General features: G+C 52.3%; 1 protein-coding gene across 1 annotated transcript in view; it reads left to right on the top strand.

Annotated features, from left to right (window-relative positions):
- Positions 1–14,848: 14,848 nt before the first annotated feature.
- PRR5L (proline rich 5 like) overlaps positions 14,849–17,096 on the top strand; it is a 53,125-nt gene continuing 50,877 nt past the window's right edge. Inside the window, exons 1-2 of the mRNA XM_021714091.1 lie at positions 14,849–15,121; positions 16,762–16,842. Coding sequence (XP_021569766.1) covers positions 14,958–15,121; positions 16,762–16,842 — 245 coding nt within the window. The 5' untranslated portion in view covers positions 14,849–14,957. The remainder of the gene's footprint in view (positions 15,122–16,761; positions 16,843–17,096) is intronic.

Below are 17,096 nucleotides of genomic sequence, written 5' to 3' on the forward strand. Positions count from 1 at the left end.
GCCTTGTAGCTATCTGAAGGAGAAATGAGTGGGTAAACACAGTAATCTTTTGTAGTGTTCGTGATCATTTTATTTATTTATTTATTTATTTTTTATTTTTTATTTTTTTTAAGAGTTGGAGTCTCACTCTGTTGCCCAGACTGGAGTACAGTGGCCGCTCCCAGCCACCACAGCCTCGACCTGCTGGGCTCCGGCGATCCTTCCGCCTCAGCCTTCTGAGTAGCTGGAATTACAGGAGCACGCTACCACGCCCGGCTAATTTTTTGATTTATTGTAGAGATGAGGTCTCGCCTACCCAGGCGGGTCTCGAACCCGCGGGCTCAGGCAATCCACTCACCTCAGCCTCCCAAAAGCATGGGATTACAGGCTGAGCCACCGAGCCCAGCTTGTGAACATTTTTTAAAAAGTGACTCACCAGCAAGACAGTAGGTTCCTTTTAGGCCTCGGAAAAGCCCTCATGACACCTGCCCCCCAGGAAAGTCAGTATCACTTTTCAGAGAGGCAGAGTTGTTGAATGAGCCCACCCTTTGGTCCCCCCGGGCATCATGGAGGTAACCCAGGTTGAGGAATTGAGATCTGGAATCTGATCTCAGCTCTGCCAGGAGCCAGCTGTATGACCCTGGGCAAGTTGCTGAGATGCTGTCGACCTCAATTTTCCTATCTACAGAATACTGACATTGGCCTACCCCTGAGATTCTTTTCTGTTCTAAAGTTCCTTGATGGCCCAGGAAGCATGGTCTACAGCTGTGCTTCTCACATTGCACACAGATCACCCGGAGATCGTGTGAAGCCACACAGTCTGATTCAGTAGCTCTGGACTGGGGCCTGGATTTCTAGCAAGCTCCCAGCTGATGTTGATTCTGTTGACTCAGTAGCAAGGCACTGGAGCCTTGATCAGGGTTTCTCAAGCTTGGCCCTCGATGTTTTGGGCTGTGTAATTCTTCGTTGTGGGGGCCGTACGTTTTTCTGTTAAACGTTGTAGGATGCTTGACAGCATCTTTGGCTCTACCTACTAGATGCCCCTGGCACCCTCTTGTTCCAGCCCCCACAGCTGTGACTACCAAAAGTGTCTTCAGACAGAATGTCTCCTGGGAGGCCAGGAGGACAAAGTCAATCCTGGCTGAGGACATTGGTCTAGACCACTGTCATCAAGCCTTGTTTTACAGCAGAATCATCTGGAAGATATCTGGAAAGCACAAATGTATGTACCAAACCTCAGGCCTAATGAATGAGAATTGCCAGTGGAGGGTTCGGGAATCTATACCCTTTCACAACAATGGTGGCGGAGATTACCTGGAATTCTCCTCTTGGAGATCCTGGAAAAGTACCTGTCCTAGACCTGGGTTCCCGCATTCTCCCTCTATACTGTGGGACTGCACAGGCAAGTCGCTTAATGCTCCCACCCAGAAATGCTCCATGTCTAAAGTTGGGATAATATGAATGCCTGTCTCTAGGATAGCAGGATTACCTGTGAAGGAGCTTTAGAGAGTACCAGGTGTGTGCAGGTGTTCATGGTGAGTGTCACACCACAGACATCTTCCCAGGACTGTGTTCATATTCCCTCAGGCCTGAGTGTCTAGCTGTCATAATACCTCTTTTTGTCATTCCTTTGGTCCTCACAGTCACGAGCTGTGTACATTTTTCTCCACTCACTCTCACACAAGGGTCTCAAACTGGTGACCCACGGGCCAGTCTTTGGCATTGGATATAGATTGCTTGGCTTGCATTGTATTGTGGAAAAAAATTTTTTAAAAAAATTTTTTTGGCTGAGTTCTGTGGCTCAGCCTGTCATCCCAGCACTTTGAGAGGCCGAGGCAAGTGGATTGCCTGAGCCTGTGGGTTCGCGATCAGCCCGGGCAACGTGGTGAGACCTATCTCTACAATAAATAAAAAATTAGCCAGGTGTGGTAGCACGCGCCTGTAGTTCAGGCTACTTGGAAGGCTGAGGCGGAAGGATCGCGGGAGCCTAGCAGGTTGATGCTGGGGTGGCTGTGAATGTGCCACTGCACCCTGGCCTGGGTGATGGAGTGAGACTCCAACTCAAAAAAATTCAGTGTGCAAAAGTTGGGAGAGTTGACACATAAACTCAGGTTTCCAGCTTTTCTTTCAAAAACAAAAGGAGGACTGAGGCCACGCTAGTTTGCTGCAGTCCCTACCTGGTCCTCTAAGCCTGCTCATGTTCTCTGTCCTGGTCCCCTGTAGGCATTGAGCTTGCCATCCCTCCTTTAGGCATGCCGTCTTTTTCGTTAGTCGTGACCAATTACTATTCCTTACTATCATTATTATTAGTCGTAGCAGCAGGGGCCACATCTGGCTCATCTGGGGGTGGTAGGTGCTCGCCAGGTATTCCTGGCCTCTCACAGATACAACCTGGATGTGCCTTGAACTTTTAAAGCTCGTACCTGTGAAATCTTGTTTTTCCTTCTCCAAATGTCCTTTCCAGTCTCCTCTGCACACATTCTCCAGAGTAATGGGTGAGGCAATGGAGAACCTACCATTTCCACTTGACCTTTCATTAGTGTTGTCTGGAAACTCCAGGATGTGAGCGGCCAGATCTCGTCGCCACTGTCCAATGTCATCTGCAGCCTTTATGTTGAACGGCATTCATAGTATGGTGTGTGGATGTTTCTCTTGAGACTCCGAGCTCCTTGAGGGCAGACACTTCTTTGCCCTCGTGGCTTCCTTTACTCGGATCCCAGCACCCAGGGAACCCTCGCACTTTGGTTAAGTGGGCTCGCATAGGGCTTATGCCACCGAAATGATTGCCCTCTCAGTTTTCTGACCTTTCAATCCCCTTTATACCAGCCTTCGCTACCTGGGAAGACGTTTTTCTTCTCCTTATTCCTTATGAAAAGGCATTTCAACTGGTTTCTGCGATAAGAAAGTGGAACTAATTCTTAGCAAGTAACACATTTTAATCTACAGCACCCCCCCCACCTGTGCCCCGCTGCAATCTCTTCTTGGCTGCCAGACTATCTGCTTTTGACTACGCTGTCACTCACCAGGGTTTATATATTACATGCCTGAAGGCAGTTGTCCGGTAGTGGTCAGTCTTAGCGACTGCTGTGTCTAGACTCTCTGGCCTGCCCTGTGGTGGGTCCTACAGGTATCTACTCTTCATGGCATTCATGGGCCACACCCAGATAACCTGTACTCCGAGAAACCCGATGTTTACAGTGGGCTTACAGATGAGTCAATAAGACGTGTAATTATTTCCCACAGTTTTGCTGAACTTGTACCACAGAAGTGGGTTTTTCTGGTGATTACACAGTGGCTGGGATGATGATATGATGACGCACTTACTTCTAGGTGCGTCTACATAGTCAGCGTCCTGAACCTATGGATACATGGCGAACGTTGTGAAGCAGAGATAAACCCTTGGACGTGAATCCTGTTTGTGCTGCTACCTGTGTGGCACCAACTGGACTCCCAAACTCTCCTGTCTCACGTGGTCTCCAGCTTTTGCCTCCTAAGAGTTGCAGAAGTTGACCGTTCGTCAAAGCGAGTGTGTTGTGCTGTGTGTGCGTCAGGCACCTCTGCTTGGCCGCGCCTACCGGTTCTACCACCCGGCAGACAGACTCAGGGTCATCACCCATGTGGCCAGGTCCACGTCCCTGGGGACAGTAATGCTTACGTGGACTCGGGCTCTTCAGCAAAAAAGACTTTTCTGGTCTCTCAGGAGTGGGAAGGCCACTCTTCCCGGTGACTCAGACATCCACCTTTCATTCTGTTCATTAAAAATACTTCCTGGGTGCTTCTTATGTGCCCAGCACTGTACTCGGCACCGGGATACAGCCATGAACAAGACAGGCCATGTTTTTGCCTTTAAGGAACCGTCATTCTATCGGGGCTCCCTGGACAAGGAATGAGTGACAAACACAGTGGCTTTGGCTCACATGGCGGGAGCCGTGAAGACATAATGCCGTCTTCCTTGAGGGGAGAGGCGCTTGATGTAAGGTAGGATGCTGAGGGTGGTGTTCAGGAAGGGGAGTGATGGGTGGCGTTCCATCTCGGAGCTGCATGTGGCATATGTGGACGCTGTTTAAGACAGGCGGCTTGGGTGCTCAGGCTCCGGAATCCTTAGGGTTTGACGACTGTTCCCTCTTCCTTCTCTTCTGCCTGTGGGCTAGTGAATCCCCATACTTCTGTTTCTTCATCTGCAAAATGGGCCTAAAGAAACCTATGTCACTGGTGTAGGTTTAGAGTGGAAGTTGACAGAGATGCAGATACAGGCTTGGCTCAGTCCTGACCATCATGGCCAGCTTCTGACGATAGTTAATGTTATCACATAATGATCTTGGTTGATTTAACAAAGTGGTTCCACCACTCTAGAAAAAAACCTGGTTTCCATCCGGTGGGCCGGAGGGTCCTGGGGTCTGGATGTGGCTTCCTGCACGGGCTTGGCAGGTCCTGCCTGCCGTGTGTTTCCTTTAGTACCTGGGTGCTGCTGGCGTGCCTGCCTCGTTGAAGTGTGTGTCTGGGTGTGTCTGCAATATCAAGGAGTGCTTGTCGCCCCATGAAGGAATCGAGACGGATGACAGAGAAGGAAGGCAGATCTGCTCAGACGAGAGGCTGGTGAACTAGGTGTTGTGGCTGGTGAGAGCTGAAACGTTGCTTGAGGGCTGACACGGGCATGTTGTGTTAGGGTCTCGGGGTGCCTAGTGTGTGAAGATTTCAGGGCAGGGGCTGGATGCAGAGCTGACGATGCTGAGAGATAATCACGGCCATCGGCTGGGCCGCATCTTTAGTGAACAGATGCATCAGCAGACCAAAGAGAAGTGAAGTGACTTTCCTAGGGCCCCAGTGGCTGGTTCGTGCAGTTTACATTACACCTGGCTTAGGGTCAGGATAAAATGTATGAGAAGGTGGGTGGTCATAGCTGCGATAAGATAGAATAAGGGTCACAAGTCTACAGATTTGTCCCCAAAGGAGTTGACTGGCCTGGTGAGTTAGTTGCCAACACTTATACATCAGACCAGGTGATTTCACATTTTTAAAAAATCTGGATTTGTGGCTTCTCTTGAGAAAAATCAGATCCAGCAAGGTGGGCTTGTGTCCTGAGGTGGCACACACCAGACGGGACTGAGCAGCGGCCGTGTCCTTCAGCCTGGGTGGACCTGCGTTCTGACACAGCTTCCCGGCCTGCCTGCCTCAATCGCTGGGAGGGTCCCCGCCCAGCCCTTTGGGCCAGCTAGTTGGTGATGCCTGGTGCAGGCAAAAGGAAAGAAATGGGTGCTTCCTTTCGCCTGCTTTTCCTCCCTACACTAGGCAGCTTCTGTTGTGGAATACGTAGTGAACAAGTAGATTTGTGTCAATGAGCTGCGATGAACAGAGCCTCAACTTGAGCTTGAATCCTGACTTCCCCCTAATAGCCGAGTGACTTTGAACAAGCCACATAATTTTTATTTTTATCTTTATTTTTTGGGGGGGGGGTGTTAGGGAGTCACTTTTGTCTTTACTTATTATGTATTTGAATGAGTAACGAATGCATGTTCATGTTTCAGAATTTAAAAGGGACAAGAGACCCCCCCCCACCGTGTCCCTGACGTCCAGCCCATGCCCTGGAAGAGACAAGTGTCATCAGAGCCCGGCCTGTCCTTCCAGAGACACTTTATGCAGCGAAGTGTGCAAGTGCTCATTTTCATCTCTTCTGCACAGGTGACTGCCTTACACAGCCATATACGTTTCTGTGTTTTTTTGTTCAAAGCGCCCCTTGGAGAGCACCCCAGTCAGCGCCTTAGGTGCTTTCTCCTTCTTTCTTGGAGCTGCATAGTGTTCCAGTTTACACATTACCAGCCCCGGGCCATGATGGTGAGCACTTAGGTTATCTCCAGTCTGTTGGCCTCTCATAAAGAAGGCTGCAGTAAAACCCTGATTACACAAGCCACTTGATGATCCTGGAGTAAAGTTTCTGGAAGTAGAAGTGCTGGGTCAGAGGGTGCAGCCCTTGTCATTGTGGTAGGTCTTGTCAAGTTTCCCTCTGAGGCAATCAGGGCGGATGGCTGCACCTCCAGCAACATGGGTTGAGGGTGCCCGTCCTCCCACCCTGCCAGCTATCTCCCTGTGGACCCCAAGGGGGCTTTGTAAAGAACACAGTGCTGTATAAAAGTATTCATACCAGCTACAGCTTGTGGGGCCCCTCCCCTGTGCTGGGCATGATCCAGGTGATCTCAGTTTCATCCTCACCTCGAGAAGCATCACGTGTACTTGACAGACAAGGACGCTGGGATTAAGCATGTGAGGGACTTACCCAGGTCACCCAGCCGATAAAGTGCAGAGACTGGCTTTGAACCCCGGTCGGTCAGGTTCCAAACCCGTGTCATTTGGGGTGTGTCTCCTGGCAGTAGTGCCTCACACACAGGTGACTCATTCCCTCATTCAGAGAATATCTGAGGAGTGCCTGCTCCTCTTGGGGCTGGGCTGAGCCCTGGGTGTACCTGAGAACAGGACTGACTAGTGCCTGCCCTAGGGGCCTCACAAAACAATACCAACTGATTTCTGTAGTCGACTGTGACAAGGCTACAGTAGAGGCAGGAAGGATACCCTATGGGAGTGATGTGATCTAACAGGGGACCACCTCTCTGAGCAAGTGAAGGATAGGTGATAAAGACTGTGGAGTTGAGCTCCAAGAAGGGGTGGGAAATAGCTCATGCAGAAGGCACAGCAGGAGCCAAGGTCCCAGGGTAGGGAATGAGAGAGGGCCAATGAGCTGGCACGCGGAGTGATGAGAGGTAAGGCTGCAAGGCTGGGGCTTGCAAGTTGGTCCTAAGAGCTTTGGGGACCCTCTAAGTTCACTGAAGCAACGAGCTGTATGTGTGCGGTAGTCCCTGAACTGTGAGGTTCTGGTCCCAGCAGCGCCTCCTCCCATAAGCTGGTGACCTTGGGCAAGTTAAACACTACCTTCTCTGTAAGGTGGGGATGGTGACAGCACCCACCTCCTGGTGGTCATGAGATCAGACACAGCTGCTTCCAAACAAGGGCTGTCCCATACCGCGAGTGTCATGTGTAGTGTGAAACGCACGGCATGCCGTGACTTGGTACACATGAGTACATCTCCAACACGCGCTTGGGCCTTTCCTCTATTTCATTAAAGGTCAAGATCCCCTAAATTCATTTTTAAAACGCGGAGATCATGCACATCAAGCGCCTGCTGCACGGTGGCAGTCAGTCAGCGGTGCTGTCGTGCTCACCAGTGTCACGAAAGAGACCACGCTGGCTGCACTCAGTGAACGGATGGGTTGCGTTCAGGGACCCATCGCCATCCAAATCCTGATGATGCAAAGGACGCTGGGTCTTCAGGTCTGCGTTTGTGATGCAGGGAAAGATTTGCACGCCGGGTTTTTTGACTGCACAGGCTTCTGAGGATGAGCATGAAGTGGGTGTCTCTCCTCTTTGCCTGGGAACTGGCTGTCCCTCGTTTTCCGAGCCGCCACATCAGACCGTGTGGCTGTTTTCGTTGACTTCTTTGTTGTTGACCCCCAGAAAGCCTTCTTCCTGGAAGCCGCAGAGTCACTGCAAGCCGCCCACTTCTTTATTTTAAGCTATTGGGCCATGATTCTACTTCCCTTTTCGGAATCACAGGTTGGAGCCTGGTGGAATTCATTTGCGTTTTCCACTAAGTGCACTGTCGGCCTCTCCCCACTGGCCAGGCGGCAGGCTCTGCCCCGTCCCCATCCCATGGCCCTGGCAGCCGGAAGGAGAAAGCAAGATGCATTCTTTTTCTCCAGGACACACATTCTGCATCCTGGGTGCAGAGGTTTTCAAAGAAACAGGGAGGTGAGTCTTAGAGAGCAAGGTCGCTGGTGCTCCTGGTTACCCTGTGACCGCCACCTATTTCCTGGACCCAGGATCTGGTTCTCCAGAACGCTGACGCGAACCCTTTCAGCACCCAAGTTTAGCCATTTAAATCTCTTTGGAAGGACATTTTTCTTCTTTTCTTTTTTTTTTTTCTTTTTTTAAGTGAGAAAACAGGATTTACTGAGAGGACAGAAAAGCTCCCACAGTGAAAGGGGACCCGAAGGGGTTGCCCTGGAAGGACATGTTTCTAAATGTAAACTGCGTTGTTCCTTCAGAAAAGAAAACTGACCCAGACTCTGTGGTTTTCTTAACTCAGAGATGTTAGACATTGGATTTTTCAAGATGATGATGTTGGTGACGATGATGGTTGCTTTGGGCTGAATTGTGCCCCTGAAATTCATCTGTTGAGGCCCTGACCCCAGTACCTCAGAACAGGACTGAGGAGAACTTGGAGAGAGGGCCTTTGATGGGGTGATTCCATTAAAATAAGGCCCTTACGGTGGGCTGTAATCCGGTCAGACTGGTTTCCTTCTAAGAAGAGGTGATTTGGACATCCAGAGAGACACCGGCTGTAGGGGCAGTGTTTGGTCACCATGTGTAACTTAGTCTCTCGCAAGACGGTGGCCCTCTGTAAGCCAAGGAGAAGCCTCAGGAGAAACCAGCCCTGCCCTGCCAACGCCTTGATCTTGGATGTCTGCCTCCAGAGCCGCGAGAAAATACATTTCTGTTGTGTCAGCCACTCAGCTGTGGCGTTTTGTTATAGCAGCCCAGATGGACTAACAGGTATGATAGTTATGATGGTCATAAAAGGTAAGCAATAGGTAGCCTGACCAAGCACTTACTGTGTGCCAGGACTATCCTGAGTCCTACTTGAATTATCTCATTCAACTGTCATAGGAAGTGGTGGCAGCAGCCTGGCTTGAAAGCCTTTGCTCAGAACCTCCGCTGCACCTGTCATTCCAGGAACCAGGCAAAGTACTTCAGAGACCGACTTTCTGGTCATCACAACAATTCTCCAAGGCAATTCTCAATTGTAGAAACTGTAGTTCAGTGTGGTCCAAGCCACACAGTGGGTGTATTAGTTTCTTGTGGCTGCTGTAACAAAGTACTACAGCTTCGTGGCTTAAAACAACCGAAACGTGTACTCACAGTTCTGGAGACCAAAAGACCAGAGCCAAGGTGGGGCAGGCGGACTCCCTCTCGAAGCTCCAGGAGGGGGTCTGTTTCTCTCCTCTCCCGGCTTGGGGTAGCTGCTGGCATCACTCCTCCGCTCTGTCTCTGTGGCCATGCCCCTTCACCCTCCATGTGTATTTGTGTCTCCTGTCTGATCTCCTTCTGCACCCCCTGCAAGGACGTGTGCGATTGCCTACATGGGCCCACCTGGGCGATCCGGGCCTGGCTCCTCTCTTTAGATCCATGTCGGGTAACACTCGCAGGTCTGGGCGGTTGAGAAGTGAATGTGTGATGTGGCGGGGGCTGCCAGGGATACTTTATCTGCCTGCCACCATGAGCGAGTGGCAGAGGGACCAAAGATGCTGGGGGTGTCTGCCTCCAGAGTCTCGAGCGATACAGGCCCGTGGCCTCAACCTTTGGAGCATTAGTTGTCATGCCTCCTCCTTTTCTGCAGTGCTATTTCTGGGCCATGGGGTTGGGGTCACGGAGTGGAGAACCACTGGGCCCTTTAACCCAGTCATTCCACTTCTGAGAACGCACCCTACAAAAATGGCCACGCGGCTCCTAAGAATCACAGATATGCTCATTCTCTGCGATCAAAAACAATCTGGAAACTACCTACATAGCCATTCATGGGGCATACGTTAAGTAAAACAGGATATCGCCTAAATGCAGTAGCTGAGCTGCTGCTGAAAATAATCCGGTTGATCAATATGTAGTGCTATGGGGAGATGGGCATGATACATTATTAAAAGGAAAGAAAAAACTGCCCATTCTTGTTAAAATATTGTGTATGCACATGTGTGCGGCTATTAAAAGGTGAATAAAGTTAACGCTCCGTTCCTCAGTTGCGTTGGCCACCTTTCACATGCCCAGACACCGTGTGTGACTGTTGGCTGCCTTATTGGGAGCACAGACGTGGGACACTCTGTCATCTCAGAGGGAGGTTCCCTGGGATGGAGCTTCTCCCCCCTAAGGGGCCAACCGGGGGACTTCCACTGTGTGTGTTACAGACTTAGGTGAATGTTTACTTTTTTATAATGAATCAGCAGGGATGCTATTATCGGAAAAGTAGCATCTGTATTTCCAAGGTAGCATTTTATTTCTCATGCAGGTGGTATTTTATCGTCCTCATTTCAGATATGTATTTGTGCATGTGCATACGCTTTTCACGGGTGTTTCATCATGAAAATATTTTGAAGTTACATAGGAAAAAAGAAAGAAAGCCTCTCCTGGCAGGCACACTGGCAGGCCAGGCTTGAGGTTGGGAGACTCTGGATGGGTCTGGGTGCCTGACCTGACAGTTTTCTAGATTCAGCGAAGCCGATCACCTGCCCAGGTCTCCGTCTCCTCGTTTGTGTCAGAAGCCCTGCTCCATCCACCTTGTGGGTTTGGCATGTGATCAGAAGCATCTCGCTGTGTGGGAAAGCCCTTTGAAACTGAGGAACGTGCTGCCCAGATGCGGAGTCGATTTCTGTCACAAGGTGTCACAGGCCCCAAGAGGCAGGCCCGAGTGTGTGATGGCCTTGCAGGCTCAGAGGCCTTGCCTCCTCATGAGTGGGATATTTTCCAGATGCTGCTGAGGCCATCCAAAGTGGAGGGAACTGTCGGAGTCCCACTGCTGTCACAGCTTGGCAGTTTAGAAATAGCTTCAACAAGCCGGGTGTGGTAGCTCAGGCCTGTAATCCCAGCACTTTGGGAGGCCAAGGTGAGAGGACTGCTTGAGCCCAGGAGATTGAGACCAGACTATGCAAAAAGTGAGACCTCATCTCCACAAAAGTCAAAAATTACCTGCCAGACCTGGTGGCACATGCCTGTAGTCCCAGCTATGCGGGAGGCTGAGGTGGAAGGATTGCCTGAGCCCAGAAAGCTGGGGTTGTGGTAAGCTGTGAATGTGCCACTGGCCTCCAGCCTGGGTGACAGAGTGAAACCTTGACTCAAAAAAAAAAAAAAAAGAAGAAGAAATAACCACAAGGTTATTTTATTTTACTTAACAAGCACTTATGTAGTTTGCCAGGCAATGCTCTCGGTGCTTTACAGATATTTACTCGTTTTATTTCCCTGCAATTCTGAGGTCATCACTTGTTAGCATGCTCATTTCATATGGGAGATCAAACCTCAGAGAGGTCAAGTAACTTGCCCAAGGGCACCCAGCCAGTAGGTGGTGGGTCTCTGACCAGGGTAGCCTGTGCTGTCTCCTTTCACCCTTTCTCACCTCCTCTTCCCATTAAATATAGCCACAGATTTCCTCATGCCAGTTTATTTATCTTGGCATTCAACTTTTGATGTAAAGTCTCCTGACTGGCATGCCTCACTAACCTGCTAGCTTTGGCTCTGTTTTCAGGCCAAGTTCCTCAATGTGGCAAAGTGGAAATGGCCTGGGCAGTTGGGTCAATGAAGGCACCAGTCAGTGATTTGCCACTTAGGAGCTGTGTGACTTTGGGCGGGTTGCTTAGTGTCTCAGACCCTGGGACAGCGCTTGTGAGGGCTGAGTGAGGCTGCCTGTTGTGGTGCCTGGCGTCATGTCAGGCAGACAGTTGAGGCCGCCCTACTCCCACCTGGCCTTCACCTTTGTCTCAAGCGGCGACTCAGGCGTGAGGAGAGAGGAACAGGGTCCAGTGTGTATCTTCGAGGGTGCAGCATGGCCTCGGGGGGGGAGGGCTGGGCATTCTGCTTTGGCTGTCAGGGAGCCTGGCCTCGCGCCAGTTCTGCTCTCTCCTGCCTCTTTGCTCCGGCTCCACACCTGCCATCTCTAGTCGGGGCCGAACTGGCCAGATGCTGAGGCTCTGTCTGTCCTGTCATCTTCTGGCTTGCCACATGTAGGCCAGGATGAGCCCGTGCTTGAGGGTCTAGCCCTATAGCAGGAGGATCTAGGGTGCGTCCGCTTCTCCCTTCAGGCTGCTCTTGGCAGTGTCTCCGGGGTGCTCCAGGGAGGCCTCCTGGAGACCAGGACGGCCTCCCACTCCCCTCATCTAGCAGGGTGGAGAGCGGTAGATGGGGAAGTGAAACATGAGTCAGCGGTGACTCCTTGTTGTGACTTTGTGGTTGACCTGAGCTGCTGGAGCTGCAGACATCACCCTTATGGGGGGCGTTGCGGGGGTTGTCCTTGTGCGCTGCTGGGTGTTCAGACCGCTTGGAGTAGGAGGCCTGGGGCACCCAGACATGGAGGGGATGGAGCCGGCCTGAGGTCCTCGGTGTCCCCTGGCCTGGAGACGTGGAGGGGTCGGAGCCAGCCCGAGGTCCCCAGTGCCTTGCTGCCTCCTGGAAAGGGGGTGTTTTGCCAGGGAGGTAGAAGGGGAATGCCAGGGCCATCCAGACTGCCTCCTTTCCTGCTTCCCCGGACCAGTGCTGTGATCGCCTCAGGTTGAAAGCTCCTGTGAAAGGAGTGGTTGGCCTGTTGTGACACAGGTAAAGAGCGCTTAGCAGGCCCGTTTAAAGCAGGGCAGTGAGACGGACCCTGTCCCAGTCGTGTGACCTTTCCTGGGCAAGTTAAATCCGCAGCCAGCCAGTGAGGATTCCGAAGGACCTTCTGTGGCTTTGTGTCCTCTTCGCCTCGTTCGTTGATTTGCGTAGCCCTTTCCAGATGTACAGGCCCGTTATGACTGCCCCAGCACTTACTGATACATTTTGTTAACTCTTGGCTCATTCTGGTCCTGGGGTGAAGGGGCGAAGACTGGACGAGACAATGGTACACAAGCCTTTTCTGTAGAACAACAGAGACAGGACAAGCCATTCCTTTTTGTGGCCCTTGGTATTGCAAGTCCACTGTCACTGTGTCGCTGCCTGCAGATGGTGCTGGCTCCTCCAGTGCCCTCAGGACGGATTGCCCTGGCGCTCACCCGAGTGGCCCGGCCTCTCCTTTTGACCACGGCAGTGTGTCTCATGGCGGCAGGAGCTCAGTTCCCCCCGCCAAATGCCACTTAGGGCTGGGATACGCCTTTTCCTCTCATCACTGGTTTTTGGGACGCCGCGGAGTGAGCTGGTGAGAGCTGGCAGCGAGGCTTGGGGCTAAACCTACTAAATCCCAAGAAAAAGTGACTGTAACCGTGGGGGTGTTTATTTTTGTCCCTCATTCGTGAGCTCCGAAACTCACTTTAGGGCACTCATTTCGACTTCAGAGCCAGAGACTGAAATGGCAGGGCCCGCCGTGCCGAGGACACCAAGGTCCCTCTGAGTGGAAACAGCCGTCCCCTGAAGCCCTCGGCTCTGCTGGGTGTGTTACCAGTCCTGGGGGGGCGGGCACCGGGAACAGCTGAGGACTTGAGACTCAGCGTGTCCAAAGTCCCACAACCTACCAGTGGCCACATGAAGACTCAAACCCAAGTTCACGCCCAAGCCGCTGCTTCAGTCACTAAGCCATAGGGTCTCCTGGACCCAACACTTTAAGGCAGGCCGGACAGATAGACATAAGCAACAAGGAGAGGGCAGAGAACACTGCAGGGGTGCCGTGGGTGTGGTCTGAGGCGTGGGTGAGGGCCTGTGGGCATGGAGCAGTGCCTGCCGGGCACAGGTTCTAGGGGCAGGACCATGATCTCCGGACCACCCTTGTCTCTCCCAGCACCTCCATGAATGCCTGTGCTTAGTAGCTGCTCAGTAAATACCCACTGCGAAAACAAACACACAAATACTTATCTTCGCTGGAGGCTGTGAGTCCCGTAAGGGTGGGGACTCAGTCCTAGGAATCTTGGGACACGTCACAGCTCACAGCAGTTAAGAAACAGTAAATGCTCACTGAGTGTGTCCTGAGGCCAGAAGGAATGGCAGGTAAGGCCTGGTGAGGTGTGCCGAGTGGAGAGACTGGTCCTCTGGGAGGTGCTGACCAGGACCCATGGCCTGATGTGTACGGGCATACCATGGACGATCTTCAGTGCCAGGAAGAGGAGCTCCTGTGTTCTCCTAGAGACTTTTTATTTTCTTGAGATAGGGTCTCACTCGACTGCCCAGGCTGGACTACAGGGCCACAGTCATGACTCACGGAAACCTTGGGCTCAGGTGATCCTCCCGCCTCAGTCTCTTAAGTAGCTGGGACTGTTAGGTGCCTACCACCACAACTGGCTAATTTTTTTTTTTTTGAGGTTGGAGTCTCACTCTGTCGCCCAGGCTGGAGTGGAGTGGCACGCTCATGGCCACCCCAACGTCGACCTGCTGGACTCTGGTGATCCTTCTGCCTCTGCCTTCCGAGTAGCCGGAACTACAGGCGTGCGCTGCCACACCTGGCTAATTTTTGATTTATTGTAGAGATGAGGTCTCGCCAAGTTGTCTGGGCTGGTCTCGGACCCATGAGCTCAGGTAATCCACTTGCCTCGGCCTCCCAAAGTGCTTGGATGACAGACTGAGCCACCAAGCCCAGCCACCACTGGCTAATTTAAAAAAATCTTTTGTAAAGAGACAGGGTCTCACTCCATTGTCCAGGCTAGTCTCCAACTCCTAGACTTAACTGATCTTCCCGCCTCAGCCTCCCAAAGCATTGGGATTACAGGTGTGAGCCACCACACCTGGCCAGTAGTTTTTAAAAAGTAATCTCATCGCACAGCATTGTGGGCGACAGGAAGCCAGGCAGTGCCCAGGTGGTGCCACTGATGGGTGTGTGGGAGCCGGAAACAAGGAGTGCTTCGAAATCATTTCCCTGTAGGACTGACCTCGACCTGGTCCTGCTGTCACTTCCTATTTTGGGATGACCACAATGCTATAACCAAAAGGAGATCTGTAAAAACTTGCGAATGAGAGCCAGTCTGGAAGAGATGCCACTGCTGCGTCCCAGAGCTGTTTTTAGGACAGTTTGGCCAGAAAGTCCCAGGCAGCGTCCTCTGTCACGTGGTCTCCTCAGGCCAGGAGTTCTCAATGAAGCTCCCCTCTCTTTTCAGGTATTGGCTGGCACGTGGCTGTAAGGAAGCCCGAGGGGCAGAAGGCAGCCCTGGGAGACGCCCTCCGTGTGGGCCATCAGAACCTTCTGGTCCTCAGGGGAAGCTGAGCCCTCGCCTGGACCTATGACCTGTGGCTTCGCTCCGCCCCTGCCCTTCGAGCCCCCCAGGATGGGCTCCTTCCGCAGGCCTCGACCCCGCTTCCTGAGCTCCCCGGTGCTCAGCGACCTGCCGCGATTCCACGCCGCCCGGCAGGCCCTGCAGCTGAGCTCCAGCTTGGCCTGGAACAAGTAAAGGGGGCGTCCAGGGCAGGGCAGAGTGGTGCGGGGAGGTGCCTGGGCGAGGCTGCGCTCGCTGCTCCCTGGGCCTGCCGCTGAAGGCTGACTGCAGGCCAGGGGAGGGTCTCTTCGGTTCCCGAATGTTCGCCAGCTTCCCTGGTTTTGGCAGCCTGAAGGTGGACCCCCCGGGAGCATCAGACCCGACAAAGGCAGTTAACCCCCTGGGAAAGTTGGCTTGGAATTTACAGCGGCCATTCATGCTCATTGGGCATACCCCGAACTGTCAGAGTATTCGAGAGTGGGCTGGTACCGGTAACCTACTTTTTTTTTTTTTTTTTTTGAGTTGGAGTCCCTCCGTTGCCCAGGCTGGAGCTCAGTGGCATGCTCACGGACTCCCCAGCATAGACCTGCTGGACTCCGGCCATCCTTCTGCCTCAGCCTTCCAAGTAGCCGGAACTACAGGCGCGCACCACCCAGCTAATTTTTTTATTTATTGTAGAGATGAGGTCTCGCCAAGTTGCTCAGGCTGTTCTTGAACCCGTGGACTGAGGCAATCCCCCCACCTTGGCCTCCCAAACTACTGGGATGACGGGCTTGAGCCGCCGTGCCCAGCCAATAACCTACCTTCAATTTGATAAGATAAGACATACCAGGGGACCCTAAAAACCTGGAATTATCATCTGGAGGGTAGACCCCTTGTAGTAAAGGCTTCCTCCACTAGGTGAGGGTTCTAGGAACCCACTGGCATCGGTGTACCTGCTAACGTTGTTGTGAGAGGCTGTATTTGACTTCAGTGAATTTATTTTTATTTTTGAAATGAGTGCTATGTCTTACACTCTTTGGGTCACCGTTTTCAAATCTGTGAAGATACTCTATGGGTAAATTACATGCATCATTATTTTAAGGCATGAATGACTTCTTTGTAGTTTGGGTCATTATGAATTTTTCAATGAATGGACACAGAAAACCCAACTCTGGTGATGGAGATGGGGGGGCTCTGAAACATGTGGGGTTAAATGGATCCTTGTTCTTTAAGAAGAGGCTTGGGGCCCTTGGTATAGACAAGAGTGTAAGCAACTCCTTTGCTGAAATATGGGGCTGGGGTCCCAGAGACTGTTAAGCCCAGCGGTGGCCCCTCAAGGGACTCACCATTGCCTGTCCATTCACAGGAGTGGCGGTGGGAGTGGGCGGGCCCAGAAGGCCAGCCTGCAGGAGGTTCTTCAAGGAAAGTGCCGTTGAGCAGGCAAGGAGTTACTGTTTCATGTTAGCGCAGGTCACCAGAATTCCCTGTGAAGACAAACCCGCTAGGTGAGAGCCCGCGGCACGGTCAGCTCCTGCTGGCAGGAAACGCCATCCTGGAATCTGGGCTTGGTGGTGCTGGCCAGGCAGTTTCCTGAGAGCGGATCCCACTGCTGTCCTGTTCCTGTGGCTGCTCACGGCCAGGCTGCTGGCGAGGCGAGGCAGGGAGACCCGCTGACCTGCAAGAAAGCAGGATGCTGAGGAGGAAATGATGGACTCCTGGGAGCGAGAACATGGCCGGGTCTGAGCCACGGGCTTCCTGGCCCTCCCACCTGCCTTCAGCCCGGAGCCACTTGTTGAAGTGGCCTTGGAAGGCAGACTCTCTAACCAGGGGTTGTTTCTGTTCCCTGCAGCGTGCAGACTGCTGTGCTCAATGTGTTCAAAGGGGGTGGCTTGCAAAGCAACGAGCTCTACACGCTGAATGAAAATATCAGGTATGTGGTGGGCCAGCCATGGCCTGAGCCGGAGCAGACGGGCAGCGCCACCAGGAGCCTTAAGTCTGGTTTCTTCCTGTCTGGGTCTTGATGTGTCTTCTGTTAGCTGTCAGGTTGCTTTTAAGAGCGTTGAGTTCTAGAATTCCGATCCAGAATCATGTGCTCACACAGGCAGGGTGTTTTGGGAGTGGGAGGCAGAGGGTTGGTGGAGGGGCGCTGTCGTTTATTCTGTGACCATTTATTGTGCTCTGCTT

This window comes from Carlito syrichta, unplaced genomic scaffold (genome assembly GCF_000164805.1).
Source record: "Carlito syrichta isolate Samal-C Ts95f unplaced genomic scaffold, Tarsius_syrichta-2.0.1 Scaffold305211, whole genome shotgun sequence".
NCBI lineage: Eukaryota > Metazoa > Chordata > Mammalia > Primates > Tarsiidae > Carlito > Carlito syrichta.